Source organism: Leptonotus elevatus, chromosome 8 (genome assembly GCF_054856555.1).
Source record: "Leptonotus elevatus isolate MCC_2025b chromosome 8, RoL_Lele_1.0, whole genome shotgun sequence".
NCBI classification, from domain to species: Eukaryota; Metazoa; Chordata; class Actinopteri; order Syngnathiformes; family Syngnathidae; genus Leptonotus; species Leptonotus elevatus.
Window position 1 is genome coordinate 1408812 of NC_141246.1, and position 21195 is coordinate 1430006.

General features: G+C 44.2%; 2 protein-coding genes across 3 annotated transcripts; both read right to left on the minus strand.

The window, feature by feature from the left end:
- Positions 1–669: 669 nt before the first annotated feature.
- palb2 (partner and localizer of BRCA2) lies at positions 670–14516 on the minus strand. Of its 2 annotated transcripts, none has more exons than XM_086082899.1 (14): positions 14443–14516; positions 14097–14186; positions 13550–13609; positions 13000–13123; positions 11750–12129; positions 10546–11092; positions 8584–9338; positions 7275–7430; positions 6082–6164; positions 5860–6012; positions 4326–4442; positions 4010–4097; positions 2349–2545; positions 670–1070 (listed from the first exon to the last, which is right to left on the minus strand). In XM_086082899.1, exons 2-14 carry the CDS (start codon positions 14175–14177, stop codon positions 839–841), a joined length of 2973 nt encoding a protein of 990 aa, XP_085939025.1. In that variant the 5' UTR covers positions 14178–14186; positions 14443–14516; the 3' UTR covers positions 670–838. The 2 variants fall into 2 exon arrangements, with proteins under 2 accessions (XP_085939025.1, XP_085939026.1); XM_086082900.1 differs by having other exon boundaries at positions 14097–14189; positions 14443–14508.
- A 1191-nt stretch (positions 14517–15707) lies between these two features.
- actb1 (actin, beta 1) lies at positions 15708–20538 on the minus strand. The gene is made up of 7 exons (XM_086082406.1): positions 20393–20538; positions 18957–19084; positions 18613–18852; positions 17589–17835; positions 17308–17499; positions 17059–17240; positions 15708–16364 (listed from the first exon to the last, which is right to left on the minus strand). The coding sequence occupies exons 2-7, from the start codon at positions 19077–19079 to the stop codon at positions 16221–16223; spliced, it is 1128 nt and encodes a 375-aa protein (XP_085938532.1). The 5' UTR covers positions 19080–19084; positions 20393–20538; the 3' UTR covers positions 15708–16220.
- Between the last annotated feature and the right edge of the window lie 657 nt (positions 20539–21195).

Consider the following 21195-nt stretch of genomic DNA (forward strand, 5'->3'; position numbering starts at 1 on the left):
CAACCACAGCCTAACATTCATTAAAAATGTTTGATTAATACATTTAAAATGTAACGACTCATTTATGTTCATCTACACATATGTATATCCTCTTCTTTTTGAATGAATCGATGCAATAAAAATGGTCACGTGTGTATTTCTACAGCTATGTACACAATACACATTAGTGAACTATGTAGAATTATTTGCATATTTTTACTATTCTAAAGACGCATAAATTGCAAATAACATCCATTATCTGAACCACTCATCCTCACAAGGGTCACGGGCAAATAACTTTTCAATACAATACAAATTATATACATATTTGAATTAATATTTGAACACATTTCTTAAAACATGACGTTACACAAAATTATTTGAACGTTTATATTTTTCTACAAATTAGTTGGTCCATCCATTTCCCGAACCGCTTATTTCATTACTTTATTCATGTTTTAGTCAAATTAAAATTAACATTAATAAGATATAGAACACTAATAAGCCCCAATAGTGAGTTCAGAGAAATCTAAATACCGCTACTTTGTAATCATAAAGTGTCATTACATTCAAATAAATATTAAGTTTTAATTATGAAAACTGACACAAAATATAACCACCTTACTGAAACAAGTGAAAGCAAATCAAAGAAATATGTCTGATAAAGACATTAAGGCAAGAGACCAATGGTTTAACAAAACGTATAAATTTAATGCATATTACAAAACTTTTTTTTAAACCAACATAACAAGGAGAGGCGTGGTTATAAAATTGTACAATCAGTGGTCAACGTAAAAGTGTAGTTCAGTTCGAGTGCGAGACTGCCGCTCTAAAACCCTTCAAGCGGGTGTTCATAAAATCACATAAAATGGTCCTGAGCGGCGAGGTCAAAGTGCAAAGTGACGTCGCCGTTGTGATGGCCCGTCACCAGCGTGGCGCCGTCCTGCGCCCAGCGGGCCAGCTGCCAGCCCTCGCCGTTGGGGGCCGCCGTCACCGCGAATCCGCCGCGACGCCTCAGGTGCCATACGCACACGCAGCCGCTCCGACTCCGGCCCACCGCCGCCACGTCGCTGACGTCTGCGGCGCTCAGCCTGCGGGAAGCCGGACATCATCAAAAACTCACAGAGCAAAGAAGGCCCGTTGGCTATTTAACGTGCTTGCGCAATTGTGTTCCGAACAAGGGAAATGGCTGATTTAACTGATCGCATTTACATATCCGCATTGCCGGCAGTCAGTCGAATTCGTTTCCTGTGAGGGTCGGACTCCGCCAAGGTTGCCCTTTGTCACCGATTCTGTTCGTAATTTTTATGGACAGAATTTCTAGGCGCAGCCGGAGTGTCGAGGGGGTCCGGTTTGGTGGCCTCAACATTGCATCTCTGCTTTTTTTGCAGATGATGTGGTGCTGCTGGCTTCTTCAAGCCGTGATTTCCAGCGAGTTTTGGTTTGCAGCCGAGTGTGAAGCGGTTGGGATGAGGATCAGCACCTCCAAATCCGAGACCGTGGTCCTCAGTCGGAAAAGGGTGGAGTGCTCTCTGCGGGTCGGGGATGAGGTCCTGCCCCAAGTGGAGGAGTTCAAGTATCTTGGGGTCTTGTTCACGAGTGAGGGCGGGTTCGAGCGGGAGATCGACAGGCGGATCGGCGCAGCGTCTGCAGTGATGCGGACGCTGTATCGGTCCGTTGTGGTGAAGAAGTAGTCGAGCTCTCGATTTACCGGTCGATCTACGTTCCCGTCCTCACCTACGGTCACGAGCTGCGGGTCGTGACAGAAAGAACGAGATCCCGGATACAAGCGGCCGAAATGAGTTTCCTCCGCAGGGTAGCCAGGCTCTCCCTTAGAGAGGGTGAGAAGCTCGGTCATTTGGGAGGGACTCAGCGTCGAGCCGCTACTCCTCCACGTTGAGAGGAACCAGTTGAGGTGGCTGGGGCATCTGGTTCGGATGCCTCCTGGGCGCCTCCCTGGGGAGGTGTTCCGGGCATGTCCTACCGGCAGGAGGCCCCGGGGACGACCCAGGACACGCTGGAGAGACTACGTCTCACGGGCTGGCTTGGGAACGCCTTGGGATCCCGTCGGAGGAGCTTGCTGAAGTGGCTGGGGAGAGGGAAGTCTGGGCTTCCCTGCTAAAGCTGCTACCCCCGCGACCCGACCCCGGATAAGCGGAATTGAAGACGGACGGACATTTACATACCCCTCCTCAACTATTTGCTGGAAAAGTGACCTGTTTGCATGTTTTTTTTTTACGCTTTCTATAGAAAACTGGAGATTTTTGTATATTGCAGAAGTACTAAGTTTAGCCCGAGTTGTTAGCACAGCTGGTCAATCAAACTCACTGGAAAGCTCACCAAAAAAAAAAAACCCCAGGAGAGCTCACCTTCCTGACCAGGACGCGGGCGGCTCCAAATGGGCCACCGGGACGCTTCTGCCGCTGAGAGGGTTCACCGCCACCAAGGAGAAGAGCGCTGGCTCTTTCTTTTCTTTTTGCTGACTGAACATTTCATCCTTGGCCAGGTTTTGCTTCGTCTGGAGGCCGCCCAAAAACTCATGCTGCAGGAGGACGAACAAGGCACCCTGGACAGACACAAAGACAGAACAAGAGAGACATTAAACGACATTCTGAGATGCAGTGGACCCACAAGTCTTTATTGTATTACATGACCTGACTCCAATTTTTGTTTTTAATTATTATTTATTAACTCTTTGGCCGCCATAAACGTTATAAAACGTTTAGCATAAACCTACGGAAGGGCGCCGAGGACGTTAAAAGACGTTCACTATGTTTTTTTTTTTGTTTTTTTTTGGAAACGGGTGGAGGAAAGCCTTGGGCAGCTGTGCTGAAAGTATCAAGCAGATCTGGTTAGTATAATGACTCGTTTTGGCCCCTAGATGGCAGCGATGACTCTCTTTGCACAAGGTTGGATGGGCCGCCCACCGTGGGCGTCAGTAGGAGACGTGAGGCGGAGCTAGAGTGTTGAGGGGACAATGGCTGATGAAGCCACAATGGCTGACGAAGCAACCGGTTGCAAGCAGCTCACGCTTGAGCATTTTTTTCAAAGACGGAAAGCATCGATCAATACTAAAAAGCGCATTGATGTCGACGATGATGATGATGACTCCGAGCTTGACGCCAAAGTTGGAAGCCTTGACGCGACCGTTACGATCACGTAGTAAGCCTCGCCGGCTAAGCGCGGCTAGCGCGCACAATCGGGTGAAACTAAGCATTTTCTATTGTTGATTACTAAAGAACGGAATAAGGTAGAAACAAACTTTTTTTTCTGATGAAAGATGAAAGTCCAATCTTTCATTTGGTAGTACGTGTGTTTCCATAGTCCAAACAGAACATTTTCTGTGGACCTTGAAAGATCAGTCAAAATGCTTAAATCGGCTGGCACTGACGTCATCCCCTTTTCTGAAAACGTCTGGCAGTCAAAGAGTTAATTTATTTTCCTTGAGAATGTACATACTTCTTAAATTTGGTCATGTCTGTTTTTGTCATTATGCAGTTTGCATTGTTTGTTTGCTTGCTAAAAATTAATTAAAAAAAAAAAGTTTAAAGTTTACATTTTTGGTTCTCAATTTGGCAGCAAAAAAAAATCTCTAGGACAAGTTAGTCTTTGCAGAACCCTGGAAACAACTTTAAAATGTCTGCTTCCAACCAAAATGGCAGACTTCCTATGTCTTTAAGAGCGTGGCTTCTTGAGACTTTTATTTATTTATTTATATGCGACAAAGACATTTTTTCACCAAATTTGATGTTACTAAGTGAAACTGGCTCGAGGGGCTGAATTGTTTGGGATCTCGTGCACTTGACATTCGAGGAGGTTTGCGTTTTTTATGGCGAGTCATCAAACGTCATCGCCACGTTAGGCCCGCGCACAAACATGAAAACTCGTATCATCTGACGAGTGTGTGCTTGAAATGTTTCACGTCTCTGAAGGACCCCTAAAAAATGTCCATCGTGAGTCGCTGATTCCAATCCAAAATGGCTGCTTGAAATCAAAATGGCAGACTTTATGTGTGCAGGCGTCCACTTACGCGGCAGGAGAATCCTTTTAAACAGGACGTGTGTGATAAGCTGTCATCGAGCTCGATTTTCCGCAGCAAGTGCCCGCTCTTCAAATTCCTTGCAAAAAAAAAAACACATGCACAAAATACAGTTGGAGGTCGGCGAGTATTTAGTCACAAAGAAATTCTTTCAAAATCCTACAATGTGATTTGTTTTCACATTCTGCCTTGCGCAACTAGTGGCCGACAATATACTTTTTTTTTGCCCCGCAGTAGCGCAAACGGTTAAATCTCATTGGACGATGTGCCTAATAAAGTGTCCGTGGCACGGAGCGTTTCATCCTACCAGACAAAGAGTCGCCCTCTGTCATCGGTGGCGAGCAGCGCGTCGGCCAGCGCGTCCACCGGCGCCAGCGCCTTAACGCAAACTTTGGGCGAGGCAAGCGGGAGACAGCAGGAAGCGCTGCGATGAAAAGAAAGAGCAAAAAAGAACAGAATAAGGCAATAAACATTTGTTTTTGCTCGTTTTTTTTCTAAATAGGACAAATATATGGACGTGACTTCTGAATGTTCACAAAAAGGTAGTTGGGTTCACAGAAAACGTGAAAAAATTTACTTTTAAGTTTTTGCGAGGACAAAATGTTACTAACAAAAATGTGCGTTAGCTTCGAAGTCTTCGTTGTCGCTGATGTTCATTAAAAAAAAATCGAAATTATCTTTGCCGAAGACAGGACATTAACCTTCTATGTTTACAAAGTATGTTGGCTTCATTTAAGACGAGATTTTCTGCGAGGTCTGCTTTGGAAAAAAACTTGAAAAATTTGTGTTCAATCTTTCCGAAAACTCGACTGTTTCTGATGTTTACCAAAATGCACACATCAGCTTGTGTTAGGGAAAATAATTATTTGGCACGTGTCAACATACGTTTATACTGTATTGCGGACACCTGTATTTTCTTTAACAATGAGTTGTTCACTTCTTATACATGAAGCAATATCGAAGTGACCTTGACTAATAAGCCTGCTCGGAACAGACTGCTCGCTTTCCTGTCTAGCTGACCTCCCCTTCTCCTCCCAAAACCACCTAACCAGGCGGCATAAAAATCTTCCCATAATAATTTCTGAAGCTTCAAATATATTAGCGCTGTCAAAGTTAAAGCATTAACTGATTGATTAAATCACAAAAATGTTTCGCATTAATCATGAACTAATGCAGATTAATGGCACTATTAATTTTGACCACAGACGATCACAGCGGATGTTTACGTTAAAGGTAGCACAGGTTGTTTGAGCAATAAACATAATTCCATGCTTTAAAGTAAAGCATTTAATAAACCTTTGCGTATCACATTTAGAGTATTTCAAAATATTATAAGTCAATATAAGTCAAAATATCGGGGTCATTTTAAATTTTGAAAGTAATTGATGAGCGTGTGCAGTGGATCCAAAAATGTTGAAGACGTCCTCATAACATTAAATGTTAAAAGAATTAACACATAACCGGAGCTCTTCAAATTTGGCGGGGGGAAAATGTTGATCAAAAAGCCTTTTTCATGAAGCGATTAATCGTGATTAATCAAAAATTCTAAGATGTGATTAATCAAAATTCTAAGATGTGATTAATCTGATCCAAAAATGTTGAAGACGTCCTCATAACATTAAATGTTAAAAACACATAACCGGTGCTCTTCAAATTTGGCGGGGGGGGGGAAAATGTTGATCAAAAAGCCTTTTTCATGAAGCGATTCATCGTGATTAATCAAAATTCTAAGATGTGATTAATCGGATTCAAAAATGTAATCGTGTGACAGCTCTAAAATATATTTAAAAAAAAACAAATTGTTTTCCAGACTCTTCTATTCGTCTGACCCAACGACTTACCTGCCATCATTTGAGAGCGTGAACACCTGCAGCGTGCAGCCGGTGGCCGAGCGGGAGGAAGTCACGACCCTGGACTGGGCCACGCCCACCGCAGCCTGGACGTCGCCGTCGAGGAGCAGCGCGGGCTCGCCGCCGCCGCCGCACGACAGCACCCTGATCGCACGCGGACGTCGGTAAACGTCTCATAGAAGACGAAACTTGACAAAACGGCGGGTCGCTTACCTCACTTCTTTGCGCTCCAGCCGACCCAGAGTCACGCACACGAGGCCGGCGCCGCCCGGGACGGGGAACACGTTAATCAACGGCTGCGTGGACAAACAAACGTCATCAAGAAAACGGACAGTCTGTCAAGTTGAAATTGAGTCCTGTTTTTGAATAAAAGGCATGGAAATTGTTTCTGATCCGTGGATTAATGAATTGAAAAAAACAATTGGCAGATTACTCGATTATTATAATAATTAGTTGCAATTATCGGCGCCGATATTCAGCATTTTGATGAATACTGGCATCAGCCTTTTTAAAAATTCTGACAGCCGATAAGAGATCAATTTAAAATGTTTTAAACTGGGTTAACTTAAAGGCAAACTTAACTCATCAAGTTCATATTTGGTCTATAATTAACTCATTCAAACTCCCAAAATTTATAAATACACTTTTTAATACTTTGTCCTTCACTCCCAAAACCGTACATTTTTTAAAATGTTTGTTTTGTTTTTTATGCAAGAGCATACAGAAGGCTTTGATGCAGCTTCTGACCTGAAGAAGTCGCTTAAAGCAATGGTAGTAGTTCTTAGAAAAAACGGCCATATGGTGGCAGCAGAGTATAAGAGATCAACCAGGGTCATGTTGTAACAATCTCTTTTTGACAGTGTTTTCAGCAGGTTTGTGAATAATGATGAAACTTAGCTATGCTTCTAATGCTAATTGCTGCAAAACGGAAACAGATACAAAAATACTTTTTTTTTCCCGATGAAAGAAGAGACTCTAATCTTTCTTTTGGTAGGTTCCATGTTTTAGAGCAATAGAACAGAATATTCTATAGGGCCTTGCAAAATCAGTCAACATCCAGGAAAACAGCCGGGAGCAAAGGGGGTTGCTTCAGTGAAAATGGCTGCGAGTGAACGAGTTCGTGTGATAACTTGATCATTTTTCATGTACAATGATTACCTTTAAAAGCCATTTTGCCACTTTTTGTCAACTAAAAAATGACATCACGTGTGCTCCGTTAACCAATCATGTCTCAGTTTGCGAACGTCATAAGACCAAACCCAGAAAACAGGTGAGCCGTAATTGGTCGTTACCTGAGCTCCAAAAACCTGTGATGTCATACGCCAAATGACCCAAAATGCAGTGTGTGAAGCAGCCTGCGTGTAAGGGAATGACGACTATTACTTACGTACGTACTGCACACTCACCTCAGCGAAGGGCCACACGTGTCGCCGTGTCCAAGCGCACACTGACGACGCCCGACTCCACAAAGACACCGCCCACTTTCCTGCCGCGGCGACGCATAAGTGGCCGCCCGAGTCCAGCAGGCAGCATGCGTCCACCAGACCACTTCCTGCCGGGGCCTTAACACACATTAACACAAATCGCTATTAGCATAATTGTTGACTTTTAATGTACTGTCACAATATCAATAAAATAGAAATGTGCTTGCTAAAAAATTATTTTTTTTTTTATATGCCTGCAGAGATCCTAAACCATCCAAGCTTGGGATGTTTTTTTTTCTCCCCTCATGTTCATCTTTTCATCTAAGAAAATCAAGGCGCCGTTTGGTGACCCGTCAGGCTTATTTATTCCATTGACCTCTTTTGGTCTTTCTTTTTTTTTTTATGACTTTTGAAAACTGTGGAGGGATCTACTAAAATGTTAAAATATGACTGAGGTAGCGCTGTCGCTGTTAATATTTTTAGAATCAATTAATCTATCGATTATTCAGTCGATTAATCGGCTAATCTGATTCATTAGAATTTTTTGTTTAAGTGTATTACAAAAGCATTTCCCTCCTGATTACTGTTTATTAACCAATGAATGGTGTTTATTTTGCACTTCGTACAGCATCTGGTCATTTTTTCCAAAGTAAAAACAGATGTTTGCAAATGTCAGATCTTGTTTACACACAGAAGATAATCAGTCTTCTTTCATGAAGGACTACAGAAATCAGTGAACAATTACTGTTGATTCCCTTAAATTAGAAGATTTGGAAAATTTAAAATTTTAAATGGGTTGCAAACGATTACTCGATTATTAAAATAATTGTTGATTAATTTGGTTAATCTTTTACTCGATGAATTTTGACAGGTGAGTGAATTCTTGTATGCTACAAGGCTACCGTAAAATAAGACTTTGCATAAATGCAGCACCAAATGGACTGCGAGTGGTTTCACTTTATTCATCCTGAAGGCAAATAAAAGGGGAAGTCAGCACGGAATGTTTTGGTGCCTTTGTCGCGACAGCATTACCCGGAATATTTGTTGCGTCACCATTTTTTTTTTTTTTTTTTTTGGGCTACCCTTTGTTGTTAGCTTAAAATGTCACCAAATTATTTTTGTGTCTAAAGCCCTGTTCAATATTCAAGTAATTGCTTTGGCCCCATCTTGTGCCGTGCCGGCTGCTGAAATGAGTTGAGGATCTTCATTCGCACAAAAAGTGCATTTGCTGATCGGTCCCTGCTGGGGAAAACGGTACCATGTATCGCCGCCGACCCAAAACGTTTCTTACCTTCAGCGTACAGTTTCCGTGCTCCTCCGCCGCCGCCGCCGCCGCCGCCGCCGCCGCCGCCGCCGCGAGCACTCGGGCGCCAAGTGCCGGCGCGGCCGTTTTGCGAGTGGCCAGGATCGGCGGCGAGAAGTCCCGTCCAAGCAGGGGTGAGAGGCAGGGAGAGGGGCCGGCGGCATCGGAAGGCGACGCAGCGAGCGGGGTGAGCCCCAGCGAAGGCAGCGCCGGGCTGGTAGGGAGGGCGGCCGAGGTCGGGGGTCGTGGGGCGGAGGCCACCAGCGGGCTCAGTCGCAGCTGAGAGTCCATATTGTGTGTATGTTCCAAAACATCTTGAAGCTTGTTATCCTCCTGGCCGACCTCTAGGGGGCGATCCCAGATGGGAAGCGCTTCCCGTTGGCGGTCCAAACCCTTGGATTCTTCTTCCCCCATTGGACTGGGATACGCGTTGCGGGTGCCCAAACGTGGAGTTCCTGTAAATTGCATGTCTGCGTTTCGGGGGTTATCGTCCTCCGATTGGCCGGATGAATTTCCAGTCGCGGGTTTGAGGCGCGGCGACGCAAAAGCTTCCATCCGAGATTCCGTGGCCACTTGGCGGAGTTTGCCGAGCTTCAGCGAAGCGAACTGGTCGTCGGGCAAGTGGAAGTCCTGATGGAGGTCAAAGGGCGACAGGTCGCCGACGAGCTGCCTGGGGAGGAGATGCGCAGGTGTCGGGGAGAGCTTGGGTGAGAGGAAGAGGAGGGAACGCCAGCTCTCGGAACCTGCAAGGACACGTTTCATCAACAATTTCAGTATGTTCAATACTTCTGATGAATATTTTGTTTGTGGAATACCAATCAAGCAGCGGCCATTTTGTGGCCTGAAAATGACATCACAGTGCTCAGCTTGCGGACGTCACGTGACCAAACCCAGAAAATTGCCGAACTCGGGGGGTTATTCTTTATTTATAACGTTTCACACTTATACAGATGTTCTCACGGGCAAAAATATGCATGTCATCATTAATCCCTAAACAAATTCCAATCTAAAAAAAAGGAAAAAAATAATTTCAATTTAGCACAATATAAACAATATGAGCATCATGAACATCAGGGAGTGAACGTACCATCAATTTTCAAATGATCCTAATTCAAAATTTGATTGGGCTTTTTGATTTTCATCCAAAAGTAACTTGAATCATTTCAAAGAATTTTATTTGTCTCCATTTCAAATCCATTCTCAAAACTCTCTCTGACTAGGACTGCTTCGTCTTTTATTTAACGTTTAAACATTTTCTTGTTTTGCACCCAAAAATAATCGTGATTTTAATTATTACCGAAAAAAATCGCGATTCATATTTTCTTCATAATCGAGCAGCCCCTAAGGCGGACCCTGCCGGTTGTTACCTGAGCCCTTAGGCACTGTGATGCCATTTTCAGTCGACAAGCAAAATGGCCGCCCCCTCAGATGCATAAAAATGCTACTAAAGTCAATATTTATGAAACGCTAAATTGTCTTTTTATGAAAGCACACATTAAGTTTAAGATCAAACTGTCTGTAAATATAACAACACATAAGCATACCATGAACGATGTTTGTAAAAACAATCTCACTCATTTGCTCCCAAAAACGTATAAATACGTTCTACTTTAAATATTGCCATAGTCCCAAAACCGTATTTATAAATTTTTTTGTATATATGTTTTGTTTTATGCTAGAGCATACAGAAGGCTTTGGATGCAGCCTCTGACCTGAAGAGGTGGCTTAAAGCAATGGTAGTTATTACAAAAAACGGCCAGCAGGTGGCAGCAGAGTGGAAGAACTCAACCAGGAGCATGTTGCAAAAAGCCGTTTCCCCCACAGTTTTAAACAGATTTGTGAATAATAATGAAACTTATCGATATTATAATTAGTGCTGTCAAAGTTAAAGCGTTAACTGTTTAATTAATCATGAAATTGAAATGTTCCACAGTGTCATGCGAATCTTACTTGAGACCACCGGGGTGGACTTGGCAGTCTTGTGAAAGACGGGAAAGACCTTCTGCGATGCGGATGACGGTTGCGTGCGAGGGGACGCGGACTTGGGATGGTCAGAAGGTGGTTCGACCTGCTTGGGAGTTGGGTGGGAATTTGGAGAATCCGCCTCACGGAGCGACAGGCCAGGATAAGGCGACGGCCTCTGCACCCGAAGGTTCCCCCTGCCGCCCCCTCTCCGACTCTTCCGACCCCTCCCCGGACGAGTGACCCGAGTGGGCGGAACGGCCTCCGCGGGGGTGACACCCCCCCCGCGCATCGGAGCGGATGGCCCGCCGGAGCTGACCGGGCCGGCTTTCCTCCGGCGGGGTCGGCCCGAGCTCAGCTGGGTATGTACGACGGCCCGCAGGTCCGGCTGGCTCTGCGAGAGCGTCATGCGCCGGGTGGTCCGGACGTAGTACTCCGCGGGGAAAAGTAGTCCTTCCACCAGGGTGCAGGACTCCAGCAGACCTTTACCCTCCACTCTTACTCCTCCCGTCGATTCTACATTGCAAGAACTAAGCTGAAAAAAACAAAAAAAATAAAAAACACGAGTTGAGGAATATATGACTTGAGTCAAATGATATGCTAACAGTACAGGACTATTGGACTTAGCAAAGTTTTCTTAATACAATAATTCATATTGCATTGGGAAAGACCAAGCCATTATCGTTTACAAAATTGTTTTTTGAATTTTTGGATTTTTTAAAAAATAAAATAACCTTGCTTAGCACCAAAGCACTATTTTTATATTAGATCAGGTCTTGGCCTGAGCACCCATCGTCGGTCGGTTATTCACTGAAAAACTCGCATTTGCCATTTTTTGTACCCAGTTGTATCCAGTCTAAAAATATTGCTTTGATGCCAAATGCTGTGTTGGAGTGAGGTGAGGAGTGTCCTTCAGTCAGGCCACAGCCGAGTCTAATAGAAAATAAAAGTAGAAAGACCATTTTGTGCCATCGATAAGCAACTTTATACCTTTTTGGGTGGGCATCAATTACTCCCTATTAGCAGAGAGGTTCATCGTTTTTCTTATTTTAAGATCAATTTACTCATAATCAGAGATGAATTATTGACAAAAACTTCCTTGCCAAAAGGAATAGTTTAGTAGATAAGGAACAGTAACACATTTTGTCTTGTTTTTAGAAACGGCATTTTCCTTTTAGTTTTGGTCCCGTACCAGGTTCGGTGAATTTTCCGGAGGCTTTTCTTCAAACGCGAGTCGTCCCTTTCCCGTTCCGCGGACATCATCGGGCACGTCTGCTTCCCTTTTCCCGTCGGGTTTCTCAGCCTGGCGCGCCGGAACGTTCCAGTGCGACAGCAGCAGCGACGACGACGACGACGCGGACTCCCAACTTTGGCTTCCGCCGGCGAAACTCGCCTCGCCTTGCGACTTCCCTCCTTCCTCGCTGCGCCTCTGCCAGCGCATGCGGCTGCGGCGGGAGCGCAGGCGCAGGGTCGGGCTGGCCCTGGAAGCGCATGCCGAGTCGTTGGCATTCTGTTCCGGCGTGGACTCGAGCGGGGTCCCGACCGTGCCGCTACAGCTGGAGTCGGCGGGACCTGGCGAGAGGTACGAAGTTGGGTAGGCGTGTCACGGTAGCGGCAAGATCGCGATATTAAAACTGCCACAATATCGTCGTTGTCGTGTCACGATATGAACTCATTTGCTCCCAAAAACGTATAAATACATTCTATTCTAAATATGACCATGCTCCCAAAGACGTGTTTATACGTTTTTTTATGTTTTGATGCTTTAGCACACAGAAGGCTTTGATGCAGCCTCTCAACTGCAGAGAACGGTTGAAGAAATGGTAGTTATTACACAAACGGCCAGCAGGTGGCAGCAGAGCATAGGAAATTAAACAGGACCATGTTGAAAAAAACCTCAATTACTCAGAATTCTAAATAGATTTGTGAATAATGATGAAACTTAGCTATATTATAATACTAATTGCTGCAATATATATACTTTTTTTTCCTGATGAAAGAAGAGACTTTAATCTTTCTTTTGGTAGGTTTCATGTTTTTATAGCAATAGAACACAATATTCTGTCGGCCTTGCAAAATCAGTCAAAATACAGTAAAACAGCCGGGAGCGAAGGGGGTTGCTTCAGTGAAAACGACTGGGAGTGAATGAGTTCATGGATTTTATCGATAGATGATTAAGAATTGTCTTTACATTTGATTCAAATCTGAAAAAAAACATCTGACATTTGATATTTTAAGGAAGCATCCCCCGGCACGACAAAAACTTACATTGGGTTTGTTAAAGGTTCCGTTCACATTACAAAAACAAAACGCGACCGAATGAAACGCGTCCATGATGTGACATGCACGCGCGCAAAACACGACGTCGTGTTGGTCTCGCATGGACTTGCCCATTTTGTGCGTAATGGACTTTTGAACATGACCTCTTGTTTTTCCACATACTTGCGCCATCGGTCGGCTTGCACGCCGCGTCTGGGTCCGCCTGGTCCAGGCGGCGGCGGCGATCCCCCTTTGGAGCGACATCGTTCTTCACGTGTTTCCGCACCGCCTCCAATTGCTCGGCACGCTGCCAACGCATACGTACAAAAAGTCTTTCACGTTCATCTATTCAAGCGCCACCAAAAACATCAATACATTCATTTTTGTGCATCATGCTTCATTTTAATGTTACTTGTACATTTGATGACGAAAGATATGTTTTCGATAAAGAAAATATGCCTGTGAGTATTTTTGTAAGCGCTGTCTGCATGTGTTGCTACCACTTGTGTTCAAATATAATTTCTTTCGAGGTTTATAACAGAGACATCGATGCCAATTTTCTTAGGCCGTCAATGGCGTTTCCCAGTATGTCGCTAGCCGATTTACGATATGCACCGCGGTTTGTAATGCCTCTTGTAAAAACAAGTGAACTGTGTTAGCTTGATTGTGTGAAAATAAATAAAATGCTTCTTTTAAATCAATACATTCCTAAATGGTGGTAAATTGCTTTTACCTGGAGTTTCTGGGCTGTCTTCACATATTCCTTCCTGAGCTGGGCTAACTTCCTCCGAAGCTGTGAAGTGAAAAATGTAAGAATGTTTTTGCGTATTACTGATGCCTTCAGTGGTTTAAAGTTAATGCAATGATTAACGCTATTCACAGGAAATGCAATAGCTTTAAAAAAAAAAAAAAAATGCAAATAGCTTTAAAAAAAATGCAAATAGCTTTAAAAAAAAAATGCAAATAGCTTTAAAAAAAATGCAAATAGCTTTTTAAAAAAACGAGTAATTGATCCCAGCATTTTGACACGCTGTCCTTTTTTTTTAAAAAATAAAAAAAAATCTTGTCACGTTGCTACAAGCCATTGACTTTAAGGAGTGATGTATGGTCATGTTGAAAATATTAAAATGTTTTGGCATCATTGTGGTGTTCAGTTAAGTATTATAGGAAAGTCTCAAGATTTGAAGGGAGAGGGTCTGGCCATGGGTGCAAGCGTTCACTGTAGAAGCTCAATAATTAATAATAAGTTTTGTGATTCTGTGAATGATGATGATGATTACATTGTCCTTGTCATCGCAGTAGAGAGTGGACCTCAGTTGCTCCTCGCAGCGCAGGACATCCCAAACGGCACCGCTCTGCATTCTGCTTATCTACTAACACAACACACACGTAAATCACACAAAAACAAAGTAAAACAAAACTACACGTTAGACTACGTAAAGCTAAGCTAGGCTAGGCTACAAGCAAGGCAAGGCGGTTAGCTTAACTCGAAGCTATCTGTTACCGTTCGCGTCGCGTTCACGCCGTAAATACGAACGTAGAAAGGTTACAACATGATATGTTCAACTTGACAATAAACCACCTTTAGCTGTCAGTTAACGACGACAAAGTTATTGAGACACATACGCGGACTCCGTGAAGGTTGAGGTGTCCATCGGTGACGCCGACGTTCGATTCGATTACAAATTCCCGCGATTGGCACTCCTGCTGCCTGAAAATCAGATGAAAGCAGTCGAGCTCCGATAATTCGAGTATTTTGCTCGCCGCGCTGCTTCTTCTTCTGTGGGGTTTGTTTAATCGGCGGTTGACAAAGCAGCTGAGTGGCGCTACATCGCCACCAACCGGGATTGGAAAAATGACAGATTCTTAAATAAAAAGACCTAAACATTAATCAACCAAACTATTTATATAGCACCTTTCATACATTAAAATGCAACTCAAGGTGCTGAATTAAAACATCCATAGTACAAAAAAAAAAAAAATCCCTCCCAACATCCCCATGAACAAACCCGCACACGTACAATAAAATTAAATTAGCATTTTATACATTTGGTTGAAAATTTATTAATTTTAATAAACACACCATCCCAATGACATGAGCACATTCACCTCAATGACATTTAAATATTCTAACCTTTCCATAAATTTCACTTTATTTTACAGTGCTTGAAAAAGGGACACTTGCAGGAGTTGCATCACACACAAAAATGTATTTTAACAGGTCTATTTGAGTAGAAGTTGTTAAACGCACAACTTTACTTTGCCAATTGCTGGGCTCCAGGTGGAGGCGTGGTACCTTCACTTGCCTACAATGCAAGTTGGCATGAGTTCACTTCCACGCCTGGGGGACCATGTTTGTATGTGTGCGTCTGAGTAAAAAATAAAAACCTTGCCAATTGCTAGTATATTCTTCAAGTAGCCAGTAGGATCAATTTATATTTTGAGTGGTCAAATGAATCCCTATTTATTTATTTTTAGACCTAGAGTTATTTGTTTAATTAAAACCAGATGTGCCCAAGCCAAATTCTTAAAAGCCCCTATCCAACCTTTTTTTCCCCCTAATCCAAAACTAAATCATCATCAGCTCAAGAGCTTTGTACAACCAGTTAACGATCCTGAATCAGGTGTGCTGTTGGCTTTCTAGGACCAGACTTGGCCATCCATGATTTAAAAAGGACTTCACCAGTACTTGCATTTATATAGTTGTTAAACTTCCTGCCTTGTTGGTCAAATTGAGTTTTTCCATTTGTGTTGTGCTCTTTGATTAAACAGCTGATCACAATGACTCATACTTTGTTGGTAAGGTTTTCCTCAGTATGCAACTTTCAAAATACAGCACCATTAGGGTTAGTCACTGAAAAGCAAAAAAAATAAAGACAAATGTGAGCTAATGAGATCTCAGACATGTGCGCTTTATTGGGTTGTCATGTAACCTGAAGCTTGGCAAGCCTCACGTACAAACCTTTCTATCACCACCTTACAAAGTACAAACTTTGTCTTCTTATTTTTGCATATTGACAAAAACTGGAGCAAATATTTTAAGGCTGAAAGTACAAAAACAAACAGATGACAATTTACATAAAGCAATACTAACAAGGTCTGCCGTGACAAGAGGAAGGCCCGGCAGCGCAAGTTGGAAACCTTCATAGAGGCAAATAAGGTGGTGAACAAACAACTAAACCACACAAAATCATATTCCTCACATTCACACTGCCTGTGGTGGGGGTTGGGGCTCCGGAACTCCTGCAGAGCTCCTCGGTGACGAAAGAAGAAAAAAAAAAAAAAAGGGGTGGGGGTGCTGCAGGCTCAGCATACAGTGTTGATGGGAGCCACTCGTTTGGGTTGGTAGCAGTGTGTGTTTGAGGGGGGTGGGGCGGGAGGGGGCGGGGCGTCCGACAGTCTCTTTAGAAACACTTCCTGTGGACGATGCTGGGGCCAGACTCGTCGTACTCCTGCTTGCTGATCCACATCTGCTGGAAGGTGGACAGAGACGCCAGGATGGAGCCGCCGATCCAAACAGAGTACTTCCTCTCGGGGGGAGCGATGATCTGCAGAGGCCCAAAACAGACGTTACTCATGTTGGCCACCGAGGGGCAGCAGAGTGACAGTACGAGATAGTCGGTAATTTAAAAAGTTGCCTATGTAAATGACATGTGTAGTAGTAATTTGAAAAGAGTTGCAATGATTGTTATTTTTTTTTTAAAAGACTGCAGAGGCCCAAGACAGACGTTACTCATGTTGGCCACCGAGGGGCAGCAGAGTGACAGTACAAGATAGTCGGTAATTTAAAAAGTTGCCTATGTAAATGACATGTGTAGTAGTAATTTTAAAAGAGTTGCAATGATTGTTATTTTTTTTTTTTAAAAGACTGCAGAGGCCCAAGACAGACGTTACTCATGTTGGCCACCGAGGGGCAGCAGAGTGACAGTACGAGATAGTCGGTAATTTAAAAAGTGTCCTATGTAAATGACATATGTAGTAGTAATTTGAAAAGAGTTGCAATGATTGTTATTTTTTTTTTTTTAAAGACTGCAGAGGCCCAAGACAGACGTTACTCATGTTGGCCACCGAGGGGCAGCAGAGTGACAGTACGAGATAGTCGGTAATTTAAAAAGTGTCCTATGTAAATGACATATGTAGTAGTAATTTGAAAAGAGTTGCAATGATTGTTTTGTTTTTTTTTTAACTCTTAAAAAAGGTACCTGTACATGTAAATAGTCTCATGTGTGCCACCAACATTACCTTGATCTTCATGGTGGTGGGGGCCAGAGAAGTAATCTCCTTCTGCATGCGGTCGGCGATGCCCGGGTACATGGTGGTGCCGCCCGACAGCACAGTGTTGGCGTACAGGTCCTTACGGATGTCCACGTCGCACTTCATGATGCTGTTGAAGGTGGTCTCGTGGATGCCGCAGGACTCCATGCCTGCAGAGATATACGTCCGTCAGGTTAAGATTTTCGGATTGGGGGTGGACGAGGACCGCGGGCTTACCCAGGAAGGAAGGCTGGAAGAGCGCCTCGGGGCAACGGAACCTCTCGTTGCCGATGGTGATGACCTGCCCGTCGGGGAGCTCGTAGCTCTTCTCCAGAGAGGACGAAGAGGCGGCCGTGCCCATCTCCTGCTCGAAGTCCAGCGCCACGTAGCACAGCTTCTCCTTGATGTCGCGCACGATCTCACGCTCGGCTGCAACAAGCACACGCACAAAAATTCCATGACACATTTCCTAACAAAAAAAAAAAAATGTAGTGCTACTTTCTTTGCGTGTCACTGACCAGTGGTGGTGAAGCTGTAGCCGCGCTCGGTGAGGATCTTCATGAGGTAGTCCGTGAGGTCGCGCCCGGCCAGGTCCAGCCTGAGGATGGCGTGCGGCAGCGCGTAGCCCTCGTAGATGGGCACCGTGTGGGTGACGCCGTCCCCGGAGTCCATCACGATGCCGGTGGTGCGGCCCGAGGCGTACAGGGACAGCACGGCCTGGATGGCCACGTACATGGCGGGCGTGTTGAACGTCTCGAACATGATCTGATGGGACGACAAAACAGCGGTCAAGACAATTGCAACGTCACGTTAAGCGGGATAACGACGTGTTGGTTTAGTTCGCGTCAAGTTAGGACTGAAGAAGCCAGTGGTTTTCAGCGGGGTACATGGGCTCCCCCTAGCGGTGTGCAAAATATCAGCAACTTAAAAGTTCCAAGGGTTTAAACTTTTAATTCAATTCAATACTTTTTCAATGTGCAGTTATGTTCTACGTTTAATTACTCATCTGCGGCCATTTTTAACTGGTTTGTAGACTATTCTGAAATGTCTTTAATGTAAATTTGATTTACCCATGTTAAATACAATTACACATTTTTCAAGTTTCAACAGGTCACTTGACCTGCTAAAATGTTTAACCAGGCAAGTTTGGGATTGTATTTTTCTTCTACTTCAAATTAAAAATGACAAAATCCTAGAAAAAAAAATACACCTTCTTAGATCTGTAATTAGGCCAGTTTTGAACAGTTTGTTAGTTTTCAAAATAAACATGAAATTTAAAGTGATATTCGTTATGGATTAGTTTTTAAACTTAAAAATAAAAATGTATCTATTCCACCAAATTAACTTGAAAACTGTTAGCATTTGAGTGCAATGCAGTCACACCATGCTGCACGTGACGCACATAAGGAACCTGAAATCTCCGCAAAGATGGAAAGGGAGCTCAGGAAAAGGACACCTGGAAGTTCAAGGAGGAAACAGACTAAAGCAAGGGAACGAGCACGACAACCACGCGTGTACTAAGTGTGACGGCGGCGGGCGTACCTGGGTCATCTTCTCGCGGTTGGCCTTGGGGTTGAGGGGGGCCTCGGTGAGCAGCACGGGGTGCTCCTCGGGGGCCACGCGCAGCTCGTTGTAGAAGGTGTGGTGCCAGATCTTCTCCATGTCGTCCCAGTTGGTGACGATGCCGTGCTCGATGGGGTACTTGAGGGTCAGGATGCCCCTCTTGCTCTGAGCCTCGTCGCCCACGTACGAGTCCTTCTGGCCCATGCCCACCATCACGCCCTGTCGTCGGGAGAAACGTTAAGTCAAAAGTCAAAAATACACTCCTCCCCCAAATGCAACTGATTGTCAAGATCAGATAAAGGATCGATTCAGCAGTGGCGTACCTGATGTCTGGGCCGTCCCACGATGGAGGGGAAAACGGCGCGTGGGGCGTCATCTCCAGCAAAGCCAGCTTTGCACATACCAGATCCATTGTCCACAACCAGGGCGGCAATTTCGTCTTCCATTTTTTCTGTAATACCAGGAAAAAATAAATAATAATCATTGAGGGGAAGTAAGAAGCAAGAGGAGGAGGCAGCTGCGCCACATCTGCAGCGGCGAGCCGGCTCGTTCTGCTGCGTGTCGCAGTGGCGCCAAACCCAAAAAAAGGCAAAGGGGGTCCCGGTCGTGACCATATATGGAGAAAGTGAGGCGCCTCAACTCTGCAGCAAACCAGGTCCCGCAAACGCAACCGCTCCCAACACCAACCTCAAATAATTAAAGGCTGGGCAAAGGAAACATGCACATGCACCACATGACACCCTTGACAATCAATTACATCATTCACCATCCTCCAATATTTGTTGCATTCAATCTTGGGATCAACAGCAGCACATTTTAACATACCAAAAAAACTACTATAAAAAAAAATAACCAATAGTTAACTTTATCACCAGTGATTCACAACATTAAATTTGTTTTCCCTGTAATTAGAATATATTTTTTAAATACTTTTATGAAAACCATTTGTATAATCAAATGACAAAAAAAATTATGAAATTGTTCCTAATCAGACATTTTAAAATTATATTTACCTTTAAGCAGTAGCCAAGCCTCTAATATTAATTTCATACACAATTTTAAAAGCATATATATTGAAATACTAGTCAAAAAAAAAATACTAATGAGGTTGAATTACCTACTTCATGTATAAAACTATTTTAACTATTGGGTTTTCTTAATTGGGTTATGGGTTCATGCCCGCAACTTGTGTCCATTCCTGCTCTAATCGAGGTCTCACCTTGACACGAAGGAATTTTATCTTTAAAGTAATATTTGAATTCACCTCAAATCAAAATCAGGCTGCTCGCGTTGATGCTAATGGTTCAATCGAGAAGATTAACTGGTGGGTGATCTCGGAGCTAATCCACTTCTTGTAATCCGTCTAGCCGCCGAGCCGGTGGGGAGACTATGGCGTGCTAAAGGGATGCTGGCGACCGGCCGGGGTGGGGGGGGGGGGGGGGGGGTCGGTGACGGTCAAAGCCTTCAAAGAGATAAGGGAGGGGAAATGGGGTGAGGGGGGGCCCCTTCGTCATCAGCGCCACCGGGTAACGGCAGCCGCTGCGTCACCGAGCCGGACGGACGTCGCCCCTTCGATGCCGGCGTCAGCGCTTTGCCTGACGCCCCGGCGGCTAACAAGCTAAAAGGGATGCTAGCCTAGCGGCGACGACGCCGGTCAAAGCCGTTTTGAAAGGCCGAAGGAAAAAAGTCAAAACGCACGACGGTATCAATTTAGCTTCCCAAACATCACTTCGGAGTGAAAGGAAAATGTCTTCCTTACCTGCGTTGAGAGCTGTCTCGTTGTGAATGCGCGAGGTTGCGTGACGGCTGTGTGTATCCGGCGAGCTCCCGAGCTTGACTGTGACGTAGCTTGGACTGAGCGCTGCGCTTTTAAAGATGCTCGTGCTGCAGCCCCCTCTCCATATAAGGAGAACTTTCCTCACGGCGGCCTCCGATTGGTTCCGCGGCGTCCAATGGGTGTGGCGTAAGAGGATCACCCATCAAACTGAACTGACCCCCCCAAATCTTTACATTGTGGTCAAAAGGTGCCGTGACCCCCCACCCCCCCCCCCTCCCAAAAAAAAATCAGTTTTCTATCTATATCTAGCCAATCAATCATATTTGGTGCACTACAACATAATGAATGACATTTCAGTGAAAATGTTGAAGACGGAAAGGCCATCTGGAGGTCAGTTAGCCCATTGCAGGGGTCGCTGAACACACACACACATGTACACGCACAGATTAGAGTGTCAAGTGATACCAGTGTTAACGCGGCGGTATGTTTACAGTCAACATGTAAATCTCACCACTCATCGCCCACACCAGGAGTCTTCACGATTGAGGGTTATTTTAGTTTTATTTGGACACGTGATGAGAATTGATCAAATCTGTCTAAATTGTCTTGATGGTTTGTTTATTTTTGGGAGAAGAACATTTCTAATTTGCGTTTCTTAAGTGTTTGATGTTTTATGAAACGTAGCAAAAAACCAAGTGTTTCTTTTTGCACATTGATGATGAGCAATTGTGTTTTATGTATGTTTATTATTCCTTTGTTTAATAAAGCAAAATGTGGCAACAACA